This window comes from Ictalurus punctatus, chromosome 12, assembly GCF_001660625.3.
Source record: "Ictalurus punctatus breed USDA103 chromosome 12, Coco_2.0, whole genome shotgun sequence".
Taxonomy (NCBI): domain Eukaryota; kingdom Metazoa; phylum Chordata; class Actinopteri; order Siluriformes; family Ictaluridae; genus Ictalurus; species Ictalurus punctatus.
The window spans coordinates 2,783,711-2,810,033 of NC_030427.2; the positions used below are offsets into that span (position 1 = coordinate 2,783,711).

At 40.6% G+C, this 26,323-nt stretch overlaps 1 protein-coding gene across 15 annotated transcripts; it reads right to left on the reverse strand.

The window, feature by feature from the left end:
- Positions 1–282: 282 nt before the first annotated feature.
- Positions 283–26,323, reverse strand: LOC128634216 (TBC1 domain family member 10A-like). 15 transcript variants are annotated; one of them, XR_008397507.1, is made up of 13 exons: positions 26,297–26,323; positions 26,011–26,145; positions 25,045–25,098; positions 24,834–24,949; positions 21,702–21,780; positions 21,513–21,613; positions 20,710–21,425; positions 20,265–20,424; positions 11,465–11,557; positions 10,292–10,815; positions 9,990–10,164; positions 9,103–9,233; positions 8,122–8,809 (listed from the first exon to the last, which is right to left on the reverse strand). XR_008397507.1 is itself a non-coding variant. In XM_053684504.1 (7 exons), exons 5-7 carry the CDS (start codon positions 3,692–3,694, stop codon positions 2,537–2,539), a joined length of 807 nt encoding a protein of 268 aa, XP_053540479.1. In that variant the 5' UTR covers positions 3,695–3,798; positions 9,103–9,233; positions 9,990–10,164; positions 10,292–11,557; positions 11,646–15,347; the 3' UTR covers positions 283–2,536. The 15 variants fall into 15 exon arrangements, 4 of the variants coding, with proteins under 4 accessions (XP_053540479.1, XP_053540481.1, XP_053540480.1 ...); XR_008397508.1 differs by having other exon boundaries at positions 10,292–10,343; positions 10,747–11,557; XR_008397506.1 differs by having other exon boundaries at positions 10,292–10,343; positions 10,487–11,557.

Here is a 26,323-nt window from a genome sequence, read left to right on the forward strand (position 1 = left end):
ATGAATAAATGTAAATGTACTATGACGTAAATTTTGTTTTAAATCAATTAATTCAGAAATTACACACAATGTTAAGTTGATGTAATTATCAACATTATTATGTCAACACAACTCATCAAAATAATGTGTACAACTTTAAAAATTTGTTATTAATTCAATAAATTAGAATTTTTATCTTGCAACCACACATTAAATTTAGATTGTGGGGGTTTGTTTTGTATAGCTCCGCTGTTAGAAAATACACAATGGTTGAATGTGAACATAAATGAGCAGAATGTAAGCTTGTGAAATAAATTAAACTTTATTGATTGCACTTTTGAGAAATTGGCATGACTTTGAATAAAAATTTACTGAAATAAATACTCTAAAACATTGATATACCCGATGTTCAAATGTTCAAAAAGAAAAAAAAGTTTTTACATACCTTCTAAATAGGTCCCTTTAGGAGGTAAACGTTTTAAAGACGGTGTTTTATAAGAAACGTGCGTATTACATGCCTTCTAAACCTAACCATTTAGGATGATAAAATAAAAATTTCTACAGTCCTTCAAGGCTGTATGATGTCGTTGTTCTCTTTTACTGAAAGAAAGGTCAAAATCATCAGTGTTATTTGTTGTGAAGACTGAAGTGACAATATGTCTGAAGAAAATGAAAATATGTATTACATATCCTACCTTCTAACCAGGTTAATTTAAGGGTGAAAAACCTTTTTTAAAGACGGTGTTTTAAAAGAGTCGTGCATTTTGTTTAAACTATAAACAAGATTTCAGAAAATGGTCCGCCAACGAGGATACTTACACAGAACTGTCGCTAAATACATAAGCTTTCGTCTATGCTTTGACATCCCATGTCCCAGCAGTACATTTATGACCTCTGATGACTATGTGGGTGTGTGGGGGGTGAGTGTGAGAGAGAGACACACAGGTGTTCTTTTGGGGGTTTTGCTGACCAGAATTCTTACAAATGTGTTTGTTAACGAATTAAAGGGAGTCATGTGTCTCAGTGTTAAAATTATGGTTAAGATGTTGTAGTTAAAACACAGAAGAAACTCTGCAACTATCTGTTACAATGTCTGCTCCGAGAAATGCTAATACCCTTAGAAGATTGCTGTGTATTCACCAACAAGAGGACCTGTTGAAATGAGAGAGGACCTGACTTTTGCTACAAAAAAAAAATAAAAAAACCAAGAGGATAGATTGACAAATTATTAATGAAGGTAATGTAAAGACGTTGTTGTTTAACCCTGAGCAGGGCGTCAACAGCTCCAAAGATCGTGTCTTAAGTCCGAGGGTTTAGTTAGGAGGTAGAAAAACATTTAAAGACGGTGTTTTAAAAGAAACAAGTGTTTCATCCTTAATGGTAAAAAAGAAAAATGGTTGTACTCCAATATGAAATAAAACGGCGGAGACACACTGAGTACACTTCTGTTCCACAGTCTATAAGGATCCCAAAACTTCATGTAGTGTGGAAAAATATATACACCCTCCGTGACTCTGTTACTTAAGGTTTAAACATTATTATTTTGTGATGGCAGCAAGACAAAACGGTTGTGCATTTGGTATGTGGTGATTTTAGAATTAGGCCCCAAATGTCAATTATGATTTGTGTATGGCTTCGTCAGGCAAAGATCACGATGGTATGGAAAGAGTATACAAGAGTAATTGGGGTGATCTAATGCTTAGGACTTGTACAGTACTTCAACTCGGGAACGTCCCACCATGGCGTTCAGAGAGGCATTATCTAAGGTACACGTATATATAATATAGATCAGATCTATATTAGAAGGCGGTGTGGTATAACGTGAATCAGCAATAAAGTTCTCAGCTTGAGTTGTTTTGTTTGCGTGTAAAGTATACAGACAGAGGATATTTCACTGAGGTTATGTTAATGAAAAGGCTGTGCCTATTGTACAGGATTGTTGTGATTGTCGTGCAGCTCTTGTAAGATGTGGTAAGGAAATTTGTGAAATACAAACACAAAGAAGTGGTGGTTGCTTCGGATTAAGAAGAAAAAAACCTGCCAAATTGATACGAGTGTAATATAAACAAATGTTTGTGATGCCTGTGAAAGTCTTTCAAAAGTGAATCTGTAGGTAGTTTCCCTTCTGAAGACTGGAGCGAGTAAACAGTCCTCAGCAACTGCAGAGTTTTTGTGGAGTGTGTGTACATTTTTGGACCAAGTGTGGTCCTCTCTCAGATTGTTTGCAGTTCCTCCGGTGTAAACTATAACACGTATAGTTTATAACAAGTATAGTTTACACACGTTAAAGACTTAACGATCCTTGCTATTCAGTAGACGTGTGCCAATAATCAATTCCTCAACGTATCACACTGTTTAACACGCACAACAAAAAAAAAAAAAAATCAATGAGTGTTCTTTTTGTACTCGGGAGCAGCAGGCGAGTCGTGGGTGACAGGTGCGTTGTGCGTTAGCAGAGGGCTTGAGTGTGTAGATGGATCCAAAATGGTGGCTGAGTTTTATGTATTATTAGGGAGCTCATCATGGTCAGGTTGTCCGGATTGGACAGGAGCACATTTCAGCAGGTGAGGACGCTACGCTGAAGGTGATCCGTGTACAGGAGCAGTAAGGAGGGATAGATGTTGCAGAGGGATAGATTCCGCCAGTTTCTTATCGATGGAGGAATTCGAGGACGCTGCACGAGTCGCTCTGTAGAAGTGCTCGTCTCTTTGACCTGATTTTCCTGCATTGTAGGGAGCCGTGGTGGATGTGATGGTGTATTTGGAAGTACAAGATTGAGATTTTCCTGGTTCAGAAGCTGTATGTCCAATATCTGACTAGGTTTAGACTCGCCAGGTAGAGCGTAGGGGTTCGGAATGAGGGCTTGGTTTTTCTTCAGGCTCCCTCTCTTCTTCCTGAGGTTCGGCTCGGACTTCTCCTCAGGGATCGATGGGTACTGGACCATAATGGTGGGTTTCTGGCGGAGGTCTTGGTGTGTATGAGGCTCGGTGGCCATGATGGTGCGAGCACTGTGCATTCTCTGAGGGAGTTTGGGGCCGGGCTTGCCGTGCTTCTTCTTCCAGCGCTTCAGCTGCGTGCGTTGCTCACGTTCCACGTCCTGTGCCGATACCTGCAACTCCAGAACCTACAGCAAAAATCAGTCACAAAAATGAACTGGAATAGAATGTCATTCTACTGTACTTAATGTGTTAGGATGGGCTTCATTACAACGTCATGTAAAAGACGATGATAAATATTTATGAATGCTAATTTTGTAGAAATACGAAGGTGATGATGGATAAAACATGCTTGATCACCATGGCATGGACTCGCATAGTTACAGTAATGACAGGAAATGTTACAGTAGTGAGAGACCCATCATCATCATCATCCTCCTCCTCCTTCTTCTCTCTGTTGTGTTACCTGGAGCACGAAGAAGCCCTCCTGCATGTATCTAGGCTCAATCGCTCTGAGGACCTCCATGGTCTCATACTGACCCGGACAGGCCTTGAGCTTATCCCGAGTACCCAGCATGGACGTCAACACCACCAAACCCACACAGAATATCATTTTCACTCCTACACAAAGAAAGAATGAGAGAGAGAATCAACACAGAAAGAAAAGAAGGACAAGTGTGTGTTTGTGTCTGACCGTCACACAGGAACATGTCCCACACTCTGAGGACCGTGGCCCAGGGCAGAGTTCTGGAGAAGGCGCACATGAAGCACTCCATCATGTAGAGCACCGGCTCGATCTTGTGCTTGTCCAGGTGCCGATACGCCACAGAACACACTCGCTTCACAGCGCATGCAGGATCTCTCCGTCCAGCTGAACCGCCTCCTGCACACATAACGGTTCACAATAAACGATATAACTTGCTGTTAATAACACAAAACAACTGTTCTCCTATACAGAGAAGCCCTGTTTCTAATAATACATTGTGCAAACAAAACACGTAAAATTACAAAGCAAAACTACAGCTCACACTAAAATACATAAACACACACACACACAATAATATAGAACATTAAACCTTAAAGAAAACACTAAGCAAAACTGCCTCATGAACACAGCAACACATACACACAAACACAAGATGGCGGTGTTGAGTCAGCGGAGCAGGGTGGGGTTTGTAGCTCCGATATATAATTTCTAACAGAGCTTATGATCTGTGTGGCGTTACAAAACTAAATTACCGAGTGCGAATGTTTCCTCTACAACTTCAGACTGAACTACATTCGCTTCAGTCAGATTTCAGTTTTTCACTTTTTCACGCCTGCAATCCACGGATACACAACTATAGCCGTTTTAAAAACGTGCATTCAGTCCGGTTTCTCGTTTCTACTGTACTTCTATATTCCAATTTATTTAACTAGGCCTGTAAAAAGAAAAAAAAAAACCCAAACACATGGCAAATGGTACTTCTCAGCTTAATTTGATTGGTGAACAAATACAGTGGTCTCAGTTGATCCTAAATGTTTCTTTCCCAACAAAATAGAAGGTTTAACAAATAAAAAAATGTAATTTCTCAGGAAGTTATTCAGTGAAGTAACAATGAACTATTTTGGCCCTTCAAAGCTATTCAGTGATGAATGTAGCCACCCTTCTTTTCAATAACCGCCGTGAGCCTTCCATTGAATGTCAGTTTCTTGATCTGTTCATGATCCATTTTAGCTGAATGGAGCATTGTCCTGCATAAAGATCATGGTCTTCTTGAACGTTGCTGACTTCTTCCTGTACCATTGTTGAAGAAAGGATCTTCTACAAACTGGCAGTAGATTTGGGAGTTCATTTTCAGTCCATCTTTAACCAGACGGAAAAGGTCCATCTGCTCCATCTATAATCACTCTTATTTCATTGGTCCATGAAACCTATAAGGAACGGTCTTCAGGTATTTCTTGGCCCAGTCATGATGCTTCAGCTTGTAAGTCTTATGCAGTGGCGGTTGTATTTCAGCCTTCCTTACTGTAGCCATGTCTCTGAGCACTTGCCACCTTGTATTTCTGGACACTCGTGGAAGGTTGCAGTTCTGAAACATGGTGGCGGTGCTGGCTAATGGGTTCTCTCACGTTTTATTCTTCTTAGTCTTTTGCAGTCAACTAGCGCCTTTTCTTCTCCGTGGTTTTTTGCCCCCTGTCGAGTATTCATCACAAAGCATTTTTCTTGGGAGGTCACACCTCAATAATTTTGCGATCGTCAGTGTGCTGCAGCCCCCTGATAGGCATTTTACAATTTCTGACCTTTTTTTTTTGACCCATTTTCCTGAATTGGAGAAGCTAATAATTATGCAAACCTTATATAGGATGTTAATCACTTTAAGGTGTAGTGTTTATATGTGGTGTTCTCCCAACAGGTTATTTTGTAGACCTTGATTTTGTTTGATAACGAGCTTTGCTTTCATTGGTTGGCTTAAAGGAGGGCGGGATCATGAGTATTCTACTTTTTTCCCCTTCTTCGCACTCTTTTTGATTATACTGTTCTATCTGCTTTTCATGCACAAGTATGTCCCTGTACTATTAAGGGGAAAAAGTGCATGTGCAAGGAGATGTACTACAAATATAATATATAATATAAACTTACACACATTTTTAACCAGACAACACCACAAGCTGTCAAAATGGCTGACGTGGCCAGTTTTATCCATGTTGGGCAGAAGGATAGACTGTTATCGTAACCATAGTGCAAAGTGTGAATGAGCGAGCAAAAAAACACTGATAAGACCGATTTGAAAACTTTCCAGGCTGATATTCTAATGAGCACGCTTGACCTTTGTTGATGTGAAACACTCAGCCTGCTATGGTACTATTTGATGATATCTTTTCATGTGACAACACTGAAGAAATGACACTGTGCTACAATGTAAAGTAGTGAGTGTACAGCTTGTGGAACCGTGTAAATTTGCTGTCCCCTCAAAATAACTCAACACACAGCCATTAATGTCTAAACCGTTGGCAACAAAAGTGAGTACACCCCTAAGTGAAAATGTCATTTTACAGTTCAACAAACTCTCCTCCAGCCCCCCAGTGCTGAGCCGCCCACAGAAGACAACGTGGTGTAACCTGTGATACATCTCCCAGCCTGAAGAGGGAGCACTGCTCAATGCATACATGCTCTCAGTGGGGGGTGGGGGAGGGACATCTGCTTTGTGACTAAGTCAAACTTTCTGTGAATATTTAACCATTTGTCCTCATTCTCACTAATACGACTGTTTACAATATTATTCATATGAAGTTGGAAACTGTGCAGAGGTTTAATGTGTTTCTAATTGAAAGTACAAACTCTGAGACAAACTATTCATGCATTAGTGCTGCTCCAGCTTTTTAGTGTCCATCACACTTTTGTGTGAAAGCATCGCTGTGTGCACCGTTAATCCAGAGTCTGTGATTAGATTATCCACATCATGTTCAAATAAATATTTCTATAGTAAACGCTTTAGAGCGGGGAAGCCTTACTGTGGTCCTGTAAGACTACAGTCCAGTACAGTTTGGGAATTTTCCTGAATCACACCCGATTTAAGTCCTCGGGTCATTAGGTAGGAGTGTTAGATGAGAAATCATCACACTGTGCATGATCACAGGAATTCAGGACCAGAGCCATGCTCCCCTGATTTATAAATTAATTGTTGATGACCTTAAAGTAATTCCCAGTGAAGATTTATCATCTTTTTACAAGCATCCTTTTCACATGTAAGAAAAATTGCAGTGATTTGTACATTTGTGCTCTGCATTTCTTTCAGAGACGTGGGACTGAATTGTCGTGTATATAGGCAGTTTTTTTGTGCTCTGAAATTGAACAGGACTTTTGAGAAGATAGCTGCTCATGGTTTAATTCACTTTTAAAAAGGGACTGACAATATGAAGTGAGCATACGTGTATAAAAAGGTGGTTGTGTTGAAGAAACCTTGTTGACCGATCTTTGCTAACTTGCTCTGTCTGTGTGTGTGTGTTTACTGGTACAATAGTGGTAGCAGATTTTCAGAGCCGAGCTTACAGTAAGGAAGACGCTGAAGTGTACTTGTTTGGAAGATGTAGAAACTCAAGTCTTACATGTTAGCACAAACATGTCTTTTTCCTTTATTAGGGAATTTGTACTTTTGGACATTTTTGAAAGATATCATGCTTGTGAAATGTGCTTTGCGTGTTATTCATGTTCAACTGGTTGTACTGGGCTTAGATTTGTGTCTTTTTGAATCATTTACGCTCTATGGCACCTTTTACGGTTTTGCTGTATGGGCTGTGTTCCAATTGATCTGTGTTTGATCATTTCCTCCCTTCGCTCAAACGTTGTATTTGAGAAGGCCTTCTTAGTAGAACGGTTGTTTTCCTCAGCTTTGGATTTAGCTGAGGGCCGAGAGGTTTTTGGAGTTTGAAGAGGAGGCGATAAAAGATTTGGAACACAGCCCTGTTTTCCTTTCCGAGGTTCCCCGGCTTTTTTCCGTCACCCGTCACCTCCTAACCGAGCTCAATTCTGCTGCAGCTTTTTAGCCACAAGCTGCTGGTGCTTGACTTCTGAGGCCTTATCCTGTTAAGCGGCCGCACTATGGCAAAAAGGAGAGTTCAGTATGCCGACTGTATGAGCTTCAGTTGAATGTGTATGTGGTCGAACTCTTGGTAGGACAGTCCAGTATATTACAGACGAACACAGACGAAAACATCCACAAGGCTTCCACTAAATATTGTTGAATGTCCGCTCGTATGCAACTCTCCAACAGTGTCACGTCCTATCGAGAGTTTCAGTCAATGTTTATAATCTAACACAATGGGATTTTTTTTTACTCTGGTGTAATTTTCTTGACCATTTTAACGCAGCATCTCTGGTGTTACTTTCGTCAAAAATGTAGAACACCAGAGACGAGGCAATGACGACGTGATCTCGTTCCTTCGTGTGTTTTTGCCTCAGATTCTGGCGACTGTTCAGACTCGGTTTGTAGCGAAATTTCAAATCCACAAATGCCTTGAACAACGTACATTTTCAACAATCCGTTGAAATCGACTGGTCCATTTCCGCTGCACGGTGGATTTGAAGGGTGCACTGTGATCAGTGTGGCGACGTCTGGGAATCGAGTTTCTGAAAAGGCCACGAGTTGGAGGTTACATTTAGTTTCTAAGGACATCTGGGCTCTTGGTGTCTTTTGGATAGGAACTGCAAAACTTTTTCTATAAGGGTGAAAACAGATGCATGCTTAGATTCTTTATCTGTAGACAGTTTATCTTGCTTACTACATTGACATATGAAGTTTGGACGGGTTCTGTAGAAAGAGATTAACATTAAGGGGGAAAAAAACAATGTAAAAATAAAATACTGAAAGTGAATTTGTCCTGGATTGTTTTATTTATTATTTTCCATTGGGATGTCAAAAGCTTCTTCAACTTGGCCACAAATCTAACAAAGCCAGGTACATTGTCAAGTATTGCCCCAAAATACCTCTATGGTAGATAGATGTGCTCACTGATCACTTGTACATGTGCTCATTCATACAATTATCCAATCAGCCAATCATATGGCAACACCACAGTGTACAACATCAAGCAGGATCAGATGAAGAGCTTCAGTCAATATTCACATCAAACACCAGAATGTAATCCAGTGATTTTATCCGTGGCATGGTTGTAGATTCTAAATGGTCTGGTTTGAGTATTCCAGAAACTTCGGCTCTCCTAGGATTTCCACACACACACTTGTGTGAAAAACATCCGGTAAGTGGCAGTTCTCGGGGTGGAAACACCTTGTTGACGAAAGGAGAATGGCCAGACTGGGTCAAGTTAATAGGACGGCCATGGTAACATCAAATAAGCTCTCTTTACATACATGGTGAGCAGAAAAGCATCTCAGGATGCACAGCATGCCAAACCTTGAGAACAGTAGAAAACCTCATTGATCCAAGATCCATTTTGAAGTATTAAAGATTTATAAAATGTGACACTAGGTTACTTCTCTATAGTTAAAAAAATTGCAAACAGGAATGTGTGTGTGTGTGTGTGTGTGTGTGTGTGTGTGTGTGTGTGTGTGTGTGTGCCCGCTTCATACTCATCCACTCCCTACTTGTGCCTGAGTGTATTCATTGAGTAAAGACAGTGTGTGCTCTTAAATGTATGTATGTGTGTGTGCGCGTGTGTGTTTAGACAGCAGTGTGAAGTGGTGTACCACTATGTGAGGAGGGAGAAGTATGCTCTGAGGATGAGGAGATGGAGCAGGATGACGTGGCCTCTCTCTGGAGCTCCTCCACGTTCTTCACGCAAAAACAATAACTCTCTCAGATTCTGATGGAGCGGCATCTACATAATCAACAAAGCACACAAACATCAGTTTCGTTCTGGGACACCGATTTTCTAAATCATTCCATTCGCTTTCTATTTATTTATGTAGCATTATTAAAAGATCAGTCATCAAGCCGGTGTAACCTTAATCTTTATCGCTAGCTGCTCCTGAAGTGTTTTGGAAATCGTTTCAGCCACGTCATGTTCACTCACCGTCCACTTTATTAGGAACACCTGTACGTTCATGTAGTTTTCTAACCAGCCAATCATGAAATATACAGGAATATAGGGGAATCTCAAGAAAACTCCATTTCAACACATTAAAAAAAAATAATCTCACAATGTTGGACTTGAGTTTGTAATGCAGTGAGCACAACCAAGGAGTGCATTTTAAAAAGAAAACTACAATGTTGTTGAAGACTGAAACCTGTACCTACAAACTAGAACTGAAAATGGAACCACTGAAGAGTCAACAGTGTCAGAGATCCTCGTGTGTCCAGTTCCACTGTGTACGGCACTTTTTATGCTTACCGACCCATTACTCCAGCTTTTGTGTTTTTTTTAGCTTTGTGCTGATAGAAATGGTTTTGTTTTTTTAAAGCAAACTTGGTGTTAAAACCCAGAAACATCTAGAAATAAAAAGTGACATTCATCATGTGTTTGAAGTGACACTGTTCAGTTATACAAGTAACTAGGTATTTTGGTATATATTGGAAACACTATTTTTGAGCATTTCCCCAGAATTTCATAGAGTGTGGTTTGCAGTATAAGCACCTGTGGTCTCATGCGTGGGTTCCAACGCACATAATAACCCACCCAGAGCTCCAGATGTGTGAGACTGGCCAGTGGATACAGCACCTGGTTTTTACAGTCCACATAGAACGGGTTAGTGAAGTCCTCCGGCTGACTGTTAACGTAGGACCACAGTGACTGTTTTACCCTGTACTTCCTAAAAACAAAAGAGAGAGAGAGACAGAGAGAGAAGTCATAAGACACTTAGACAAATTCCTTTCCATTCAGAAAAATCAGACAGGCTGGAAAGCCTCCGCCCATTAGTGGAGAAATGTGGAGCGTACCTTTTCCATTCTCTCCTGCTCACTGCTGTAGAGGAATGTACCAAACAGGCAGCTGTAGGGGCGATCCAGGATGGGGATGAGAAAAAGCTCTTTGAACTCAGTGTATAGTAAGATGCTTAAATGCGGATCTGCACAATAGTGCCTGAACAGATAATCAGTCTTTTGTTCAGTACGGAAATTATATTTAATTCTTACAATTAGAGTCCTCTTCAAAAGTATTGGAACATCAAGGCCAATTCACTTGCTTTTGCTGTATACTGAAGACATTTGGGTTTGAGATAAAAGACGAATATGAGACGATAGATCAGAATTTCAGCTTTCATTTCCTCATATTTACATCTAGACGTGTTACACAGCTTAAAATATGGCAGCTTTTTTGAAGCCATCCTATTCATTAACTGTTCAAAAATACTGGAACGAGTGACTGATGTTTTTTTCTTGCTGGCCAGGTGTACCTCGTTAAATGGACTTTAAAGAATGAATAGCTCTGAATGTCTTCTCTTGGTTTGAGCCCTGGGTTTCACCTGTGGAGACAGCATTTGTTGTTAAAAAGAATAAACCGACATGAAGACCAGAGAGCTGTCTATGGGAGAAAAGCAAGCCATTTTGAAGCTGCGAAAAGAGGAAAAACCGGTCTGAACCATTGCACAAACATGGGGCATAGCCAAAGAACAATTTGGAATGTCCTGGAAAAGAGAGTTAGTTCTCATTATGATCTCTTACTTTATAACATTAAAATAAAACAATAGTTCCCTCACAAGCCTCTCTTTTTTCCCCCTAACTCTTGAAATTAATAAGACTTGCAATGTTACTGAGAAACTGGAAAGTGCAATGTCCTCTCTGCCGTGACACTGGAGACTACTTCCATAAAACTTCCATAAATAGATAACTTATAAATCTTAACTAGATCACAATGATCATACGTCTTTTTCTTTAAGTGACATGTTTATAATATGTTTACGATTAAGCTTAGAATATGTATTGCGTACGCCATACTAGACCCTGTCAATGAGCTGTTACTATAGGAACGAGAACGAGCACATCACTATAAAGCTGTAATTTCCCTTGCAGCAGGAATCAGAATCTTGCTGTTCCAGAAATGTCTCCAACGCCTTCTGACCAATCAGATTGGAGAATTCAACAGTGTTGTGGTGTAAAGCATCAGTAGCTGACCTGTCTCATCATCTGCCACACACAGTCGATGAACTGCACAAAGAGAGGGGATCGTTCCGAGTTGGCGTGATTCTCATCTCCAAGGCCGACACGCTGAGAAACACAGAGAGAGAAAGATGGGGTTAAATATACATGCGTTCACGCACCCACACACAGCCACGCCCTCACTGCTCATACGCACCGAGGTCAGCTTGTGTCCGAAGCTGATCCACTCCTTCTCGATCAGTACCTGGAACTTGTGTCCGAAGCTGAATGTAACTGATATCTGATATTAAATTATTGTGAATTATCTATATTTTACACTTTATTACCCCATATCTATCTAATTATATATATATATATAGTAAATCGTGCACATCGGAGCAACTTCATCCCGACCATTGCCTGCCTTCAGGGGTGCTAAGGAGCTCCTCGACCATGCCCATGCCCAATGTAAGTTACATTTTCACTGGTGCTGGCGCGTCTACCGAGTTTTGGGAGTTTTCAGCCATGTTTAGGCCCTTAAAAACGACAAGAATGCATGAAATAAACAATAAACACCAGAAAATCAATAGGGCCCTGCACCTCCGGTGCATGCGCCCTCTGGTGGACACCGGAAGCGCTGCACCTTCGGTGCTCTGCCCCAATAATAAACAGCAGATCCAATAGGGCTTTGCAGCAGCGGTGCTCGGGCCCTAAAAAGCAGAATAAAGCACCAACAGAAGACACAGAAGCACAAAAGCAGGTAAGGATAATTACAGAAATGGTTACATTACAGAGATCCCCACAATGTGATCCATGACCACAGTAACATGACAAGAAGCTTCACCTCAGACCAGTCACCAATTGTTGTAGGAAGGTGAAAGTGGCTGCCTTAAAATATTTTTACCTCAAAGTGATTTGTAGTGCGCGCGCACACACACACACACACACGGTGGAAAGGGTGTAGCAAAAATCATGCAACTACTGTGGGAAAAAGAGGGGGAAAAAACCCTGATACTTTGTACCTGATGCATCATCTTTTATAATTGTGATTAATGGTCCGTTAGAGAAGAAAAAATTCAGTTCCATTCTTTGATTACTTATTTGGCATACAGTGAATATTCACACTTTAAGGCCATGTGGAACAATTTCCAAAATGCATTTAAATGGGGTAAATTGTGTACATTGAACCGAGAGTACTAGACATGTTTGCTAAAAGCAACACAAAGGCTTTATTCACACTGCAGGAATTTTATATTGTGTGTTTAGATTTTTTCTTTTAGACAGACTGTTCAACTGCAAATTTGTTCTGGTGAATGACAGGCATTCAAAATCTTTCTGCAGAACTCTGTTGAATATTCTGTACATCAGAGATTCATCTGAACTTCAACAAAACATTTCACATTTATAGAGCTCTGTCTACGGTCATCAAGTAATCACATTTATAAGTTTATTTATTACCTCTCCCCTCTGTTGGCTCAAATATAGCCTATTACCCAAAAACACTTAAAATTCAACATAGAAGCCAACACTCACATCTACCTCTGAGCCCAGTTGGAGATAGAAAAAAAAGACACCAGCCGTGAGTGAGAAGAAGCAAGGGTCCAGATTTATTGTTCCGTTCCACCACACGAGATCCACACAGATGAGAATTCTCAGAAGTGATGAGCTTAAGCTCCTGCATATCCTCCATACTGTCCTGCATATCCTACTATTCTGTTTTTTTATAGAGAGTTTCTCTATTACAATAAGATTATTAAAGTTATTCATGTGTGTGTATGTTGTGTCTACTTGCCCGCCCTTGACTGTACGAGCGTGTGTGTGTGTGTGTGTGTATTAGCACTCCTCAGCTCAGCTCGTATACCTCTTTTTGACTTTTTTGACTACTACTGCTCTTAAAGATCTTTAAAGTGTAATTCCAATTTGTCAATGTCCGCCTAATCCCGCTTCTATGTGTCTAGGTGCCCATCTTTTCTTCTTCTCCCCTTTGCTGGATGCTAGGTCTCCCTTATGTTTATTTTATGACATTTTTTATCCACAACACCTCCCTGATGGATATTTACACCCCCCGTTGCCTCAGCAGAGGAAAAACCATCATTGAGGACAGCTCTCACCCTGGCTCTGATCTGTTGCCCTCAGGGAGACGTTACAGGTGCATCAGAACAAGGACTAATAGATTCAAGAATAGTTTTTTCCCCAAAAGCTATAATCATTCTAAACACACACATGTACTGATTTCACAGTATAGGTATATAGTGTCTCAGAACTGTGCATTTTATAGTACCCCCCACTTAACCATAGTTAAGAGCCAAATCTCCACCATTCTGAAAACATAAAGTACGTATTCATGTGTAAACAAACATGTGTTTTAAAATAAATGAACATTAGAACAGATTTACTTGTCTCTGACTGAACAAAGCAGGCCATATTAAACTGGGTTAAATATACAAATCCACACAGTTCACCAGTCCAATAGAATCTGTACAACACGTTAGCAATACTTCTGCTCTGTTTAGACCCAGAAAATATAAAATACTTACTTTAGTATGAAATTTCTGTCAAGTGTCTACCATGGGGTCGGGATTTACGGTCTGTGAACACGTGCTGATTACACGTGCAGGAAAAGCAACCCACACGTGCAACCCTGACCGAGTGAGAACGACTCAAACGATTCAAGAAGAGGATTCTGAATCGGTTCATTTAAAGAATCATTACCAAAGCCGCTTATCTTACTTCGATGGTTTGATAACAACAGCCCGTCTTACAGAGTGCTGCAGGAATGAGTCGTGAAACCCAGAAACGATTCAGCGTACTAGCACTTCCGTCAATGGGGTTTTGGGTTAAATGCCGGAAATAAGGTCTGTGGTGAACACAAGCTCAAGATGTTTTCACGTTTATCTCGACACACAGCCTAGTGAGAGACTTTTTATTATTTTAAGGTACATTTCCTGAAGAAAATGTGAGTGGTGCTTGCCGTGGCAAAATTCAGATCGGGTGCCAATACTTTTGAGAACTGCCCGTGAAGGGCGCCAATAGTTTTGAGAGCCGGACGCATAGGGCGCCAATAGATTTGACAGCCGGACGCATAGGGCGCCAACAGATTTGAGAGCTGGCCGCCAAAAGATTTGAGAGGCGGCCGCGCAGGGCGCCAATACTTTTGAGAGGCGGAGATCTAAAAATAGTAGTGCTACACAAGCTTGGTTGCAGTCGTGTTGATTAAGGAAAGCTACAAGGTTACAGATGTGAGGTTCTGACCTTTACGGTACAGTGAGGATGAGCAGAACATCTACACAGCATGGAACTGTGAATAGACTCAGTGTCTGTGGACTCGTGTACACACAGTTTGGTGAGATTATGCTACAGGAACAGTCAAAATACACCATGGCCTTGAATGTTTTGGCCCTGTCGTAAACACTAAACAATCACAACTACTCTGTTGAGAGCGAGAAATGACCTCACAGAGTGCTGCGTGTTGACGTCCATTTTATATAGTTACTGTTTCTGATAGAAAATCGATCTCCCTCGCGCGCTCTCAATTCTGCACTGTAACAGTGTGGGACAGAGACCCAAACAGCAAGGTGAAAATGATCTCTCTGCAAAACATGCGTAAAAGTCGTTTAAACAGATTACACAGGGTCTCTTTCTCCTGCAAGGGGTATGTCAACTTCAGACCAGAACTATATACCCACCCAGCTACCAACACGCACACACACGCGCGCGCACACACACTAATTCAGCCACTTAAAAACAGGAAGGACTTTTATAAACAATTAAAAATAGACTATAATATGAACATTTTAACAAATTAATAAATAGCGCAAAAAACACAGCAGTTAAAACACTGTAAATACCCTCCTTTATCAAAAGTCTGCTCTTGCGCCCACACTCTCGCTCTGATGCCAGCTGGAGCCGCCTCTTCATGGTCCCCTGCTGATTTTGTACGTTTGCCCACTGACAAAGAAATGATCAGTCTATAATTTTAATGGTAGTTGTATTTGAACAGTGAGAGACAGAATAACAAAAAAAATCCAGAAAAACCCATGTCAAAAATTAAAAAATAAAAGACACCTGGGAGCCAGAAATCTTTCTGATTGAGAGGGGGTCAAATACTTTTACCTCATTAAAATGCAAATTAATTTATAACATTTTTGACGTGCGTTTTTCTGGATTTTTTTGTTGTTATTCTGTCTCTCACTGTTCAAATAAATCTACCATTAAAGTTATAGACGGATCATTTCTTTGTCAGTGGGCAAACGTACAGAATCAGCAGGGGATCAAATACTTTTTTCCCCCTCACTGTAACTGTTTATTGCACAGGTAATTCCAGCCAGTTTGATCACCGTGATCATTCCTAAATCTTATCACACTACTTTATCTCGGTGTCTGATTTACTTCAGACAAAATTCCAGATCTAACCACCTAACTTATGGAAATTAAAGTTTATTTTAAACTACTTTTTTCTTTCCAGTTTCATTTTTATTGAACATTTCTCCTGAACACGTCTACATGTCAACTGAACATCACCTTTTCTCTTCTCTCCTCCCCTCCCTTTCCCAAGGAAAACAAATTGAGCAACACACAGCAGTAAACATTCACAGGTTTTTCTTCTTTTTTCACTAACAAAGGAAAACAAAATTAAAAATGCAGAAAACCCGCCCCCCGCCTCATCATGGATACCCAATAACTGTCGCTGGTTATAAAGATATTGTAAAATCCAACAACAGGCACAAATATTTAAGTGGGAAGTGTCTAACTCCATAAAGTATACAATAAAGGGATGCCCTTTATAAAAAAAACTTGTCCGTACAACCATTCATCCTATATGTTATTTTCTCGAGTTTCAGAAAAAACATCACGCCCTTTAGCCGCTGGGAGATAGATGGGTATTTAGCAGACTTCCACTGCAACAGTAGGGAACGTCTTGCTATAAGGGATGTGAAAGCAAAAACATCCTTTTGTATCAAGCTCAATGGAACTGAGGCATCAGGAATCCCAAATACAGCAATCAATGGACAAGGATTTCAATCTACCCTGAGAATAGTGTACATGATGGTAAAAAAACAGTCCAAAAACCATGGAGATCTGGGCAGAAGAAAAACCTATGGCCAAGATGACAGGGAGAGCCATGGCATTTATCATACTTGTCCTCTACGTCCGGATACATCACAGAAAGTCTCGACTTGGACAGATGGACTCTGTGTAAAACTTTGAACTGGATGAGTCCAAGACGAGCACAGGAAGTGGTAGACTGTACCCTCCCTATAGCACGTTCCCAACACCCCTCAGTTATCTGTACTCCTAACTCCGTTTCCCACGCATTCCTAACTTTGTTACACGACTCACTACCTAACGCCAGAATGAAATCATAAATCCTAGAAATCATTCCTCTCTGATGTGGATTGTTTGAAAACAAGCTTTCCCAAGCCTGTTCAGGAGGCGCAGAGGGGAAATCAGGAAAACATCTAGAAACGAAATTCCGAATTTGAAAATACCGAAAAAAAATGAGTCACAGGGAGGTCATAAGTGTATGCCAGATTGGCAAAGCTATCGAACACACCTTCGTGATACAGATTTCTAACTTGTTCAATACCCTTGTCATCCCACACTGAGAATGTGGAGTCCAAACACGATGGAGGAAATAGGTGGTTGTTGACTAAAGGACACAAAGAGGATGCACCTACAAATTTAAAGCGCCGTCTAAATTGATACTAAGTCCTAAGTCCTAAGTGTTGAGGACAACTAGATTACCAGTATATAGGGAGAGTTTTGTAGGTAGAGAGGAATAAAGTAAAGCAGGTAAAGAGGATTCCCTACACGACAATAGTTCCAATTTAGACCAAGAAGATCCAGGAGATTTAACCCAGTAGCAGAGTTTATGGATGTGCGCAGCCCAGTAATAGAATTGAAAATTGGGTAATGCAAGTCCTCCACTAAGTCTACATTTCTGCAATAATTTACTAACCCTTGGTGGCTTCCCTCCCCAAATAAAAGTACTAATTATCTTAGCCAATGAATCGAAGAATGATTTTGGCAGAGAAAGAGGCACTTGCTGGAACAAGAAAAGAAACTTCGGTAATATATTCATTTTGACGACATTGATCCTGACAATTAGAGAAAGGGGTAAGTTACCCAAATCTGAATGTTAGATTTAACCTTTGAGATAAGGGGAGTGAAGTTAGCTGATGAAAGATTAGATAGAGAACGTGTCACGTTGATACCTAGGTATTTAAACCCTTACTGACTAAATCGAAACGGTAAATCTGACTGTTGGAGAGAAAATGCTGCAGTATTGACAGGAAAACAGTCGCTTTTATCCAAATTTAATTTATAACCAGAGACAACACCGAAGGATTCCAGAACAGCCAAGACAGCTGGCATAGAGGCAACAGGATCGGTTACATACAATAACAAATCATCAGCATATAGCGACAATTTGTATTCTACACCGTATAGAACTATTCCTTTAAACAAGGGAGAAGATCTTAATGCGATAGACAGAGGTACGATAGCGACAGCAAAAAGCAGAGGGGATAAAGGACAATCTTGACGAGATCGTTTGTCTGAACCCTGGCATTAGGGGTTGAGTAAAGGAGGCTAATCCAAGAAATAAACTCATCCCCAAATCCGAACTTCCTCAAGACTGCAAACAAATACTCCCACTCAACCCTATCAAATGCTTTTTTCAGCATCTAATGAAATCACAATCTCAGGAAGCACTGCCGAATGCTTTGAATAAATTATATTAAAGAGCGTACGGGTATTGAAAAACATCTGACGTCCCTTTATAAAACCCTTCTGCTCTTCACATATAATATAAGGGATAATGTCCTCTAAACGAGATGCCATTACTTTCACCAACACCTTTACATCTGCATTAAGCAGAGACAGCGGCCTATAAGAACCACAGGAGGTTGGATCCTTACCCTCCTTAAGAAGCAGAGCTATCGTGGCTTGTGTCAGAGTCAGAGGCAAAGACACATTCCAAGGATTCGTTGAACACAGATAAAAGCAATGGAGCTAATTTTCCAATAAACATTTTAAAAAATTCAACTGGAAACCCGTCCGGGCCAGGAGCTTTGTTAGATTGCATAGTTTTAACTGAATTCAAATTTCTTGAAGAGAGTGGGGAGTCCAGTTGCATGGCAGTATTCGAATCACTAACAGGGTTACAAAGGTCTTGAAGAAATGCATTCACTTTAGTATCGTCTGCAGGAAATTCAGATTTATAAGGTGAAGAGTAAAACCATTTAAAAGTAGCATTAATTTCCATGGGCTCTGTAGTGACGATATTATGAGTGTTTTTAACACTAGGTATGAGACGGGAAGCGGCCTGTCGCCGTAGCTGACGTGCCAGTAAACGACTTCGGCTCGTCGCCATGTTCATAATATGAACCAGGAGTACGTAACAACAAGCGTTCCGCCTCTTTAGTCGAAATAAGATTGAATTCTGCCTGTAAGTCGATTCGCTGTTTAAGAAGTTCTGGAGAGGGGTTCAACGCACATCTTTGATCGAGACTACTGATCGCAGATGTAAGTTCATTAACCCTAGCAGTGCGCTTTTAATTACAGAGAGTGGAGTAAGAAATAATCTGCCCTCTGATATAGGATTTAAGTGTCTCCCATAACAATGAATAAGAGGTGGAGTCATTCTGACTGAAGAAAAGAAAGTCATCCATAGAAGTAGAAATGAACTCACAGAATTCACTGTCTGCTAAAAGAAGAGAATTAAATCTCCAAGGCGGTGGGCTATGTTTATAAATAGAAAGATGAATATCTAATTCATGATCGCATGGTCAGAAATTACAATACCCAAATAGTCAGAAGAAACTACACAAGAATCAAGAGTGCTGTCTATAAAAAATAATCAATCCTCAAATAGGATTTCAATAGGATAGCACCTGGGAGAAGAAAGAAAACTTTTTAAGAGCAGAGTTACGGGATCTCCAGGGATAAACGCGACCGTTCTGACCCATAAAATCGGAAAATGTTTTAGACATAGCAGATTGATTCAGAGTACGGGGATTAGACCGATCAAAGTTTTGGTGAATTACACAGTTTAAATCTCCACCGAAAATCTACAGGTGAGTATTTAAAAAGGGAGATTGCTCAACAATCTATTAGCAAATTCCACATCATCAAAGTTTGGAGCGTGTACATTTACCAACAACACCTGTCTTTGCATCAGAGTACCAGCAACTATAATATATCTACCGTTCACATCAGCAACAACGTTAGTGGAGGAAAACTGTGACCTTTTGTCAATTAAAATAGCGACCCCTCTTGCTTTCGAATTAAAGTTCGAGTGGAAGACTTGACTCACCCAAGGGCAGTGTAACCTTTGATGATCTTTAATACTTTAAGACGTAGGTGCGTCTCCTGTAAAAATACTATATTGAAGTTTAAATGTTTCAAATGTATAAAATCCTTAGATGTCTTGACAGGATTACCCATACCTCTGACGTTCCAACTAATAAATCTTAAAGGCGTGCCTGTCCCAGCTATGCTGGGATCCATATGACTACTAACCATTTAAATAAAGTAAACCAGAGAAATATAAATAGCCAATTAGAGCCGAAGTGGGACCTCCCAAAGTTTATTTTAAACTTCTAATCAAAGTTTGCACTTCTAAACCAATGACAGCTTTAACGTTATTAATTGTGGAAAGACCATGGTATAGGCGGGTAATCCATGGCTAGGTGTGCATTAAACAATTTGCACGAGTGGTTCTTTTCCTCCACATCATGCATTAAAATCGTTTAATGCACATCTAGCCGTGGATTACCCCTTACATATCATCTGAGAGAGACAGCTAATTCTGTATGTAAACAGATATACTTACCAATCACGACCTCTCCGAGTTGGAGAGCGGACAGTGAAGTCTTTCCATTGACTCCCCTCCAATTGAGATTCTTTGCCAGGGAGTTAGCAATCACCCTCTTCAATATGCGCCAGGTGCAGTCACGCACATACACCCCGTCAATAAGCACCAACCAGTTTACCTGAAATCGATTTAAAAAATAATATACACTAGTATAAAAACAAATAATTAATAAGCATGTATTGCCTCGTCAACTGTGTCAGTGCTTCTCACTACTCCTGCAGTTACCCTGCCCTGTGTGTTTTCCATCTCTACTAAAGAGTAGGTCATAACTGTTCCCTCATATCAAAGTGGTGTTCAGTGTTGTGCTTTGAGTACGAGTGTGTCACCTTGAGAAAACAGAAATGCTCTCAGTAGCTGTGTAATTGTGCAAGTAGTTGTTAACAAAAAGGAAAAAAACTCTCACCAGATTTTGCTTGTAATCTGGGCTCTGTTGCATCCTTTGCTCCAGACTACGCAGTCGAGGAAGGTCTTGCAGGGGCAGTAAATCTTCATCAATATCCAAAGGCTGCACCTGGACCTCCTGTTAGTGCACACACACACACACACACACACACACACACACACACACACACACACACACACACACACAGGAGCCACTGCTTCTTTTTTATTTGTGCACTGAAAGTGAAAGAGGCGGAACAGACACCTCGGTCATATTGACGATAAAGACAGGGTTAGACGGAAGATTCTCCAACTCAATGGAGCTGCTGAGAACCCTGGCAGGGCTCACTGACTGATTCTGAAAATCCACATTCACCCTGAGAGAGACACACACACACAGTGAGTGAGAGAGACACAGAGAGAGAGACCTGTAACAGAACAGCACTAATGTACAGAACATCATCTAAACATCACACTGTCTAGGGGATGTGGTCACATGACTACTCTCACTTAAAATGTAACCATGACTCATCTGATGATGCTCGCTGCAGAGTGTGTGTGTACCGTGTATATCTGAGGTGTGAGATACACTACCCCCCTGCCCAAGTCTCCACCTCTCCAGCGGGTTAAACGTTGAGATGGAGAGGAAGTCTCTTCTGCGTGAGAAGGAGAGACAGAGAGACCTCTGGGAGAACGCCAGAACCTCTCATTGACGAGCGGTAGAACTCTACATAGGCCCTGATACACACAGACCCACAATACATGTTTATAGAAAATCACAATTAAACACACACACACACACACACACAGTGGTGTCACACACACCTGGAGCTGTCAAAGGAGATGGATTTGATTTAACCACAGTGTCTGAAGAGAGACTGGAGCTGTTTATAGTAGAGGAATGCAAATGGAGGGAGATTACACACCTGAGAGAGAGAGGGAGGGAGAGAGAGAAATATTATTAATAATAATAATGATAATAATCCCCTAGTTAAATGGAAGCTGACTGAATACCACTATGGTGGTCCTGGGGTCGTTTCCATAGAGTTCCCTGGAGGAAGCAGTTCGGATAAAATGCGCCTGCAATCACCACCTGAACAACGGAAACATCACTGATACTTAATAATAATTATTATTTATTTTCTGCAGGAGTAAGTTACACTTCTTGGACTTTGTCGTCATGGTGACAATTTTAAACTCTGCATTTGCAATTTTACTTTGGATGCTTGTGCTTCTAAGGCTGCGAATTATGACTAATATTTATATTTACTGTACATCAGGGGTGCCCACACTTTTTTGACTTGCGAGCTACTTTTAACATGACCAGTCAAAGAGATCTACCTACACTAAAAATGCTAAACATATACATATACATATATATATATATATATATATATATATATATATATATATATATATATATATATAAAGTATACGCAGTATATATATATATATATATATATATATATATATATATATATATATATATATATATATATATATATATATATACACATACATACATACACACACACATACATACAATATATGTTCATGTACCTTGCATAACTGCATGAACCCTTATGGCGCGATACAATTCAGTACAATTTTGGTCATTACCTTACTCTGATGACTTGCACTGAATAGAATCAGCCAGGGTTGCATAGTCCGGACAGTAGCTGCTGGTAGCCAGCCTCAAGCAGGCCTCCAAATGATGATCAGTCATTGTGGAACGGTATTTGGACATAATGATCTTCATGAGGGAAAAGGCTGACTCACATAAATAAGTAGAGCCAAATAATGCAGTCAAGGAGGTGGCACATTTCCTCATGTTTGGGTACTTTTCCCCTGTGAGTAAGTTCCAGAACTGTCCATGAGCCCTGGACTTCAGCTGAATGTCAGTCTGTAGTTTCAAAAAATCTCATCCTCCACTTCAGACGAGTTCAGGTGAAACAGCGCTGCAATTTTCGATGCGAGTGAATCAACCTCAACATTGTCCCTAAACGGGTAGCACATGAATGTGGCGAATGCCTCCAATAAAGCAAAGTCTTGAAAGCGTCTGTCAAACTCTGACCGACAGCTGTCAATCTGCTCCGTGTAGCGTGCAATGTTAAACTGCGCACAAGCCTTCCACTGCGTCTCCAGATCTGACGCGAGGTTTTGGAAGTTCCCAAAAACATGGTGCTGCAGCTTTGAAAACAGAAGTTGCATTTTCCGTTTAAAGGCATTAACTGCCTTTAATTTTTGTCTTTTCCTTGCAGCTCCAAATTAAGTTGGTCAGATCGGTTAAAAATGCTCGGTTAAAAAAAGTCCAGCAACCACTGATCATCACTGACTTGGGTGTATTCTGCATGTTTAACAGCAAAAAGAAACTCGCTTATCTCCGGACAGAGCTCTCGAAATCTCTGCAGGAATTTACCCCTAAGCCGTCTCACGTCAGTGTGTAGCAGGAGCTGATTGGTCGTAGTCTGCCTTCTCCAGATGCGCACGGAACAGCCGTCTTTGAAGTGAACTAGCACGTATAGAACAGGCGATCTTTGTTTCAACATCCATGATCTCTTTCACGTTTAGCATTCTTGTGCATAAGGCTTGTTGGTGTATTATGCAGTTGTTGGCTCAAATTTAGCCTATTACCCAAAAACATTTAAAACTCAACTTAAAAGCCAATAAATACTCACATCTACCTCTGAGACCAGTTGGAGATGGAAAAAATACACCAGCCGTGAGTGAGAAGAAGCAAGGGTCCAGCTTTATTGTTCCATTCCACCACACGAGATCCACACCGATGAGAATTCTCAGAAGTGATCCCCCTACCCTGAGCTTAAGCACCAGTATTTATACTGTATTTACACACTAGATAACCCATATGTTTCCAGAAAAGGCCTATTTCACTTACACATAGAATCAGAACCCAGGCATTTCTAATAACCCAGAAAATAAAAACCCAGCGTTTTGAATTACATAGAGAATCAGAAACCAGGATTCTCATTTACCTAGGTGGTCAGAAACCAGGATTCTCAATTACCTAGGTGGTCAGAAACCAGGATTCTCAATTACCTAGGTAAATAAAATGACGTAGACAAGACGACTAAACAACCGGGAGGGACCTTGGTCTTATCGTTATCTCGGGGGGGGGGGGCAGTTTGACCCAGCCACCCTTATAACTGGCTCCTCATGGTTCTTTCTTAAAATTAAGGCCTTCCTTGCGAGCCAAGAACCCTCACCATTTGAGTCATGAGTAAGTTTACATTTTCCTGTATTTCTAGTTTATAATTTATTTTCATATTTGCACTATATTTCTTATTTTATATATATTTATACTACTTGAAAAGCGGTTTACTGTACTTCCAACTTCTTAATATCATTACAGTTCTACTGTCCTGCATATCCTACTATTCTGTCTTTTTATAGTTTCTCTATTACTATAAGATATTATTAAAGTTATTCATGTGTGTGTATGAGAGCGAGAGAGTGTGTGTGTATGTTGTGTCTACTTGCCCGCCCTTGACTGTACGAGCGTGTGTGTGTGTGTGTATTAGCACTCCTCAGCTCAGCTCGTATACCTCTTTTTGGCTTTTTTTGACTACTACTGCTCTTAAAGATCTTTAAAGTGTAATTCCATTCCGTCAATGTCCGCCTAATCCCGCTTCTATGTGTCTAGGTGCCCGTTTTTTTCTTCTTCTCCCTTTTGCTGGATGCTAGGTCTCCCTTATGTTTATTTTATGACATTTTTTATCCACAACACAGTGGTAGTTAAAGAAGTCAGGGAAAGCATCGTCTTCCCTGCACTTGGCAATGAATCCATTTGCACTGCTCAACCATTGACTGATATCAATTTGCACACTGGAGCTGGGTTTTGTCAATGAAGTCTTTAAAAGACTGAAAAATGTCCTCTCCCCACGATTTCACTTTCTAGCCTTTAGCACTGGCGCGCTTGATCGCACACGTGTGGTGAGAGAAAAGACGAGATCTCAGACTGGCTGCCCTGTACGTCAACTAACTACGTCAACTAGCGATCTACCTGCACTTCCTTTGCGATCGACCAGTCGATCGCGATTGACATATTGGGCACCCCTGCTGTATATATTTTGACCTGAAGACTACACCTGCTCTACTCGTGTGTGTGTGTGTGTGTGTGTGTGTTACCTGCACTATGAATTTCTGTGCGTGCGTGCTGGTGTAGTCAGAGGGAAAAGTTTCGCTGATGTGCATGTTGAATTGTGACACTCAATTCTTTAGATCCTCAAACAACTCGGCCACCTCTAATACACACACACCAGAAATGATAGTTAGGGATCTGTGTCGAGAAGTGTGTGTATAGATGTGTGCGAGTGAGTGAGTGAGTGAGAGTCATAACCTCTTGTATCCGTTTAATCTGAATGCAGTTCTCTTTGCCCCACTCCAGTTCATCCTAAAACACACACACACACACATCAGTACGACTTTATTTAATTCTATAATCCAACACGTTATAATTCAACATAACTGTCACGATCTCCTGCCTCCCATACGCCGTGTACCGGTTTAATCTATTTCCTTATTTGGTCAGTGCTTTCTGTTCTTATTTCGATGTCCTCTCTCATACTGGTTCCTATTTCTTAAATTGTGCACTCTATCTGTACACTACACACTTGACCATCTAACACCTGGATATTTGAAGAGCACACACACACACACACACACACACACACACACACACACACACACACAACCTGCGTGAAGTTGGACCCCCCACCAACACAAAACATCGGCAGAATAGTTTGTGCTGGTTTGTGCCGTAAAATTTTTTGTTTGTGCTGCTTCAGTTCTGGAGATATTAAAAGAATATTTATAGGTCATTCTGGGGTCACTCGAACCCCCCACATGCTCCAAATTCACCCCAAATGGTCTCAATAATAATAATAATAATAATAATAATAATAATAATAATAATAATAATAATTCAAAAGAAGAGAACTATAGCGCCTTAACCCACACTGCGCATGCGCGAAGCCGGATGACTCAGCCATTAAACTAGTAAAAGAGCTCTAATTAGCCAGTGAAGCTAAATGTCGTTCAGCCACGTCCACTTATAAAAGTAAATCATGCAGTATTCTCAGACTGGGCAGTTATTGACAGAGTGAATTCATCGTTTTATATAGAATCAAAAATAACATCGACCTATTTGCTAATCACATTTCGAATAGCTTGCTCATTAATTACACTGCGCATGCGTGGACTGGACTGCCTCCTCAAAAGCTAGCACCGCTAGTATATTTGTATAATATTAACATTAATACTGAACCAGAGTGAATAAAAACAGTTTTAAAATGTTATTTCTCACTTCTCCTCCTCTTGTTCTTCTTCTCCGTGCGGGTGTGAGTTATCTTTGGTCGGTTCCTCGGTGATTCGGTCATTAGTGAACCGAGCTCCGAGAGTGAATCAGTGCGCCGTCACCGCCTGCTTCATACTGATACACCTGAAACACAGGTGTTAACACCGTTAACTACACACATACACACAATACAGCAAAAAACAGAACGGGTTCGGTTACACAGAACCAAATAAACTCACTTTAGTTTGGGTCCAAACGGGCCAGAACTAACACTAACACCGCTTTCTGCTCCTACCTTCGACTTCTCGCGCTCGTGGTGACG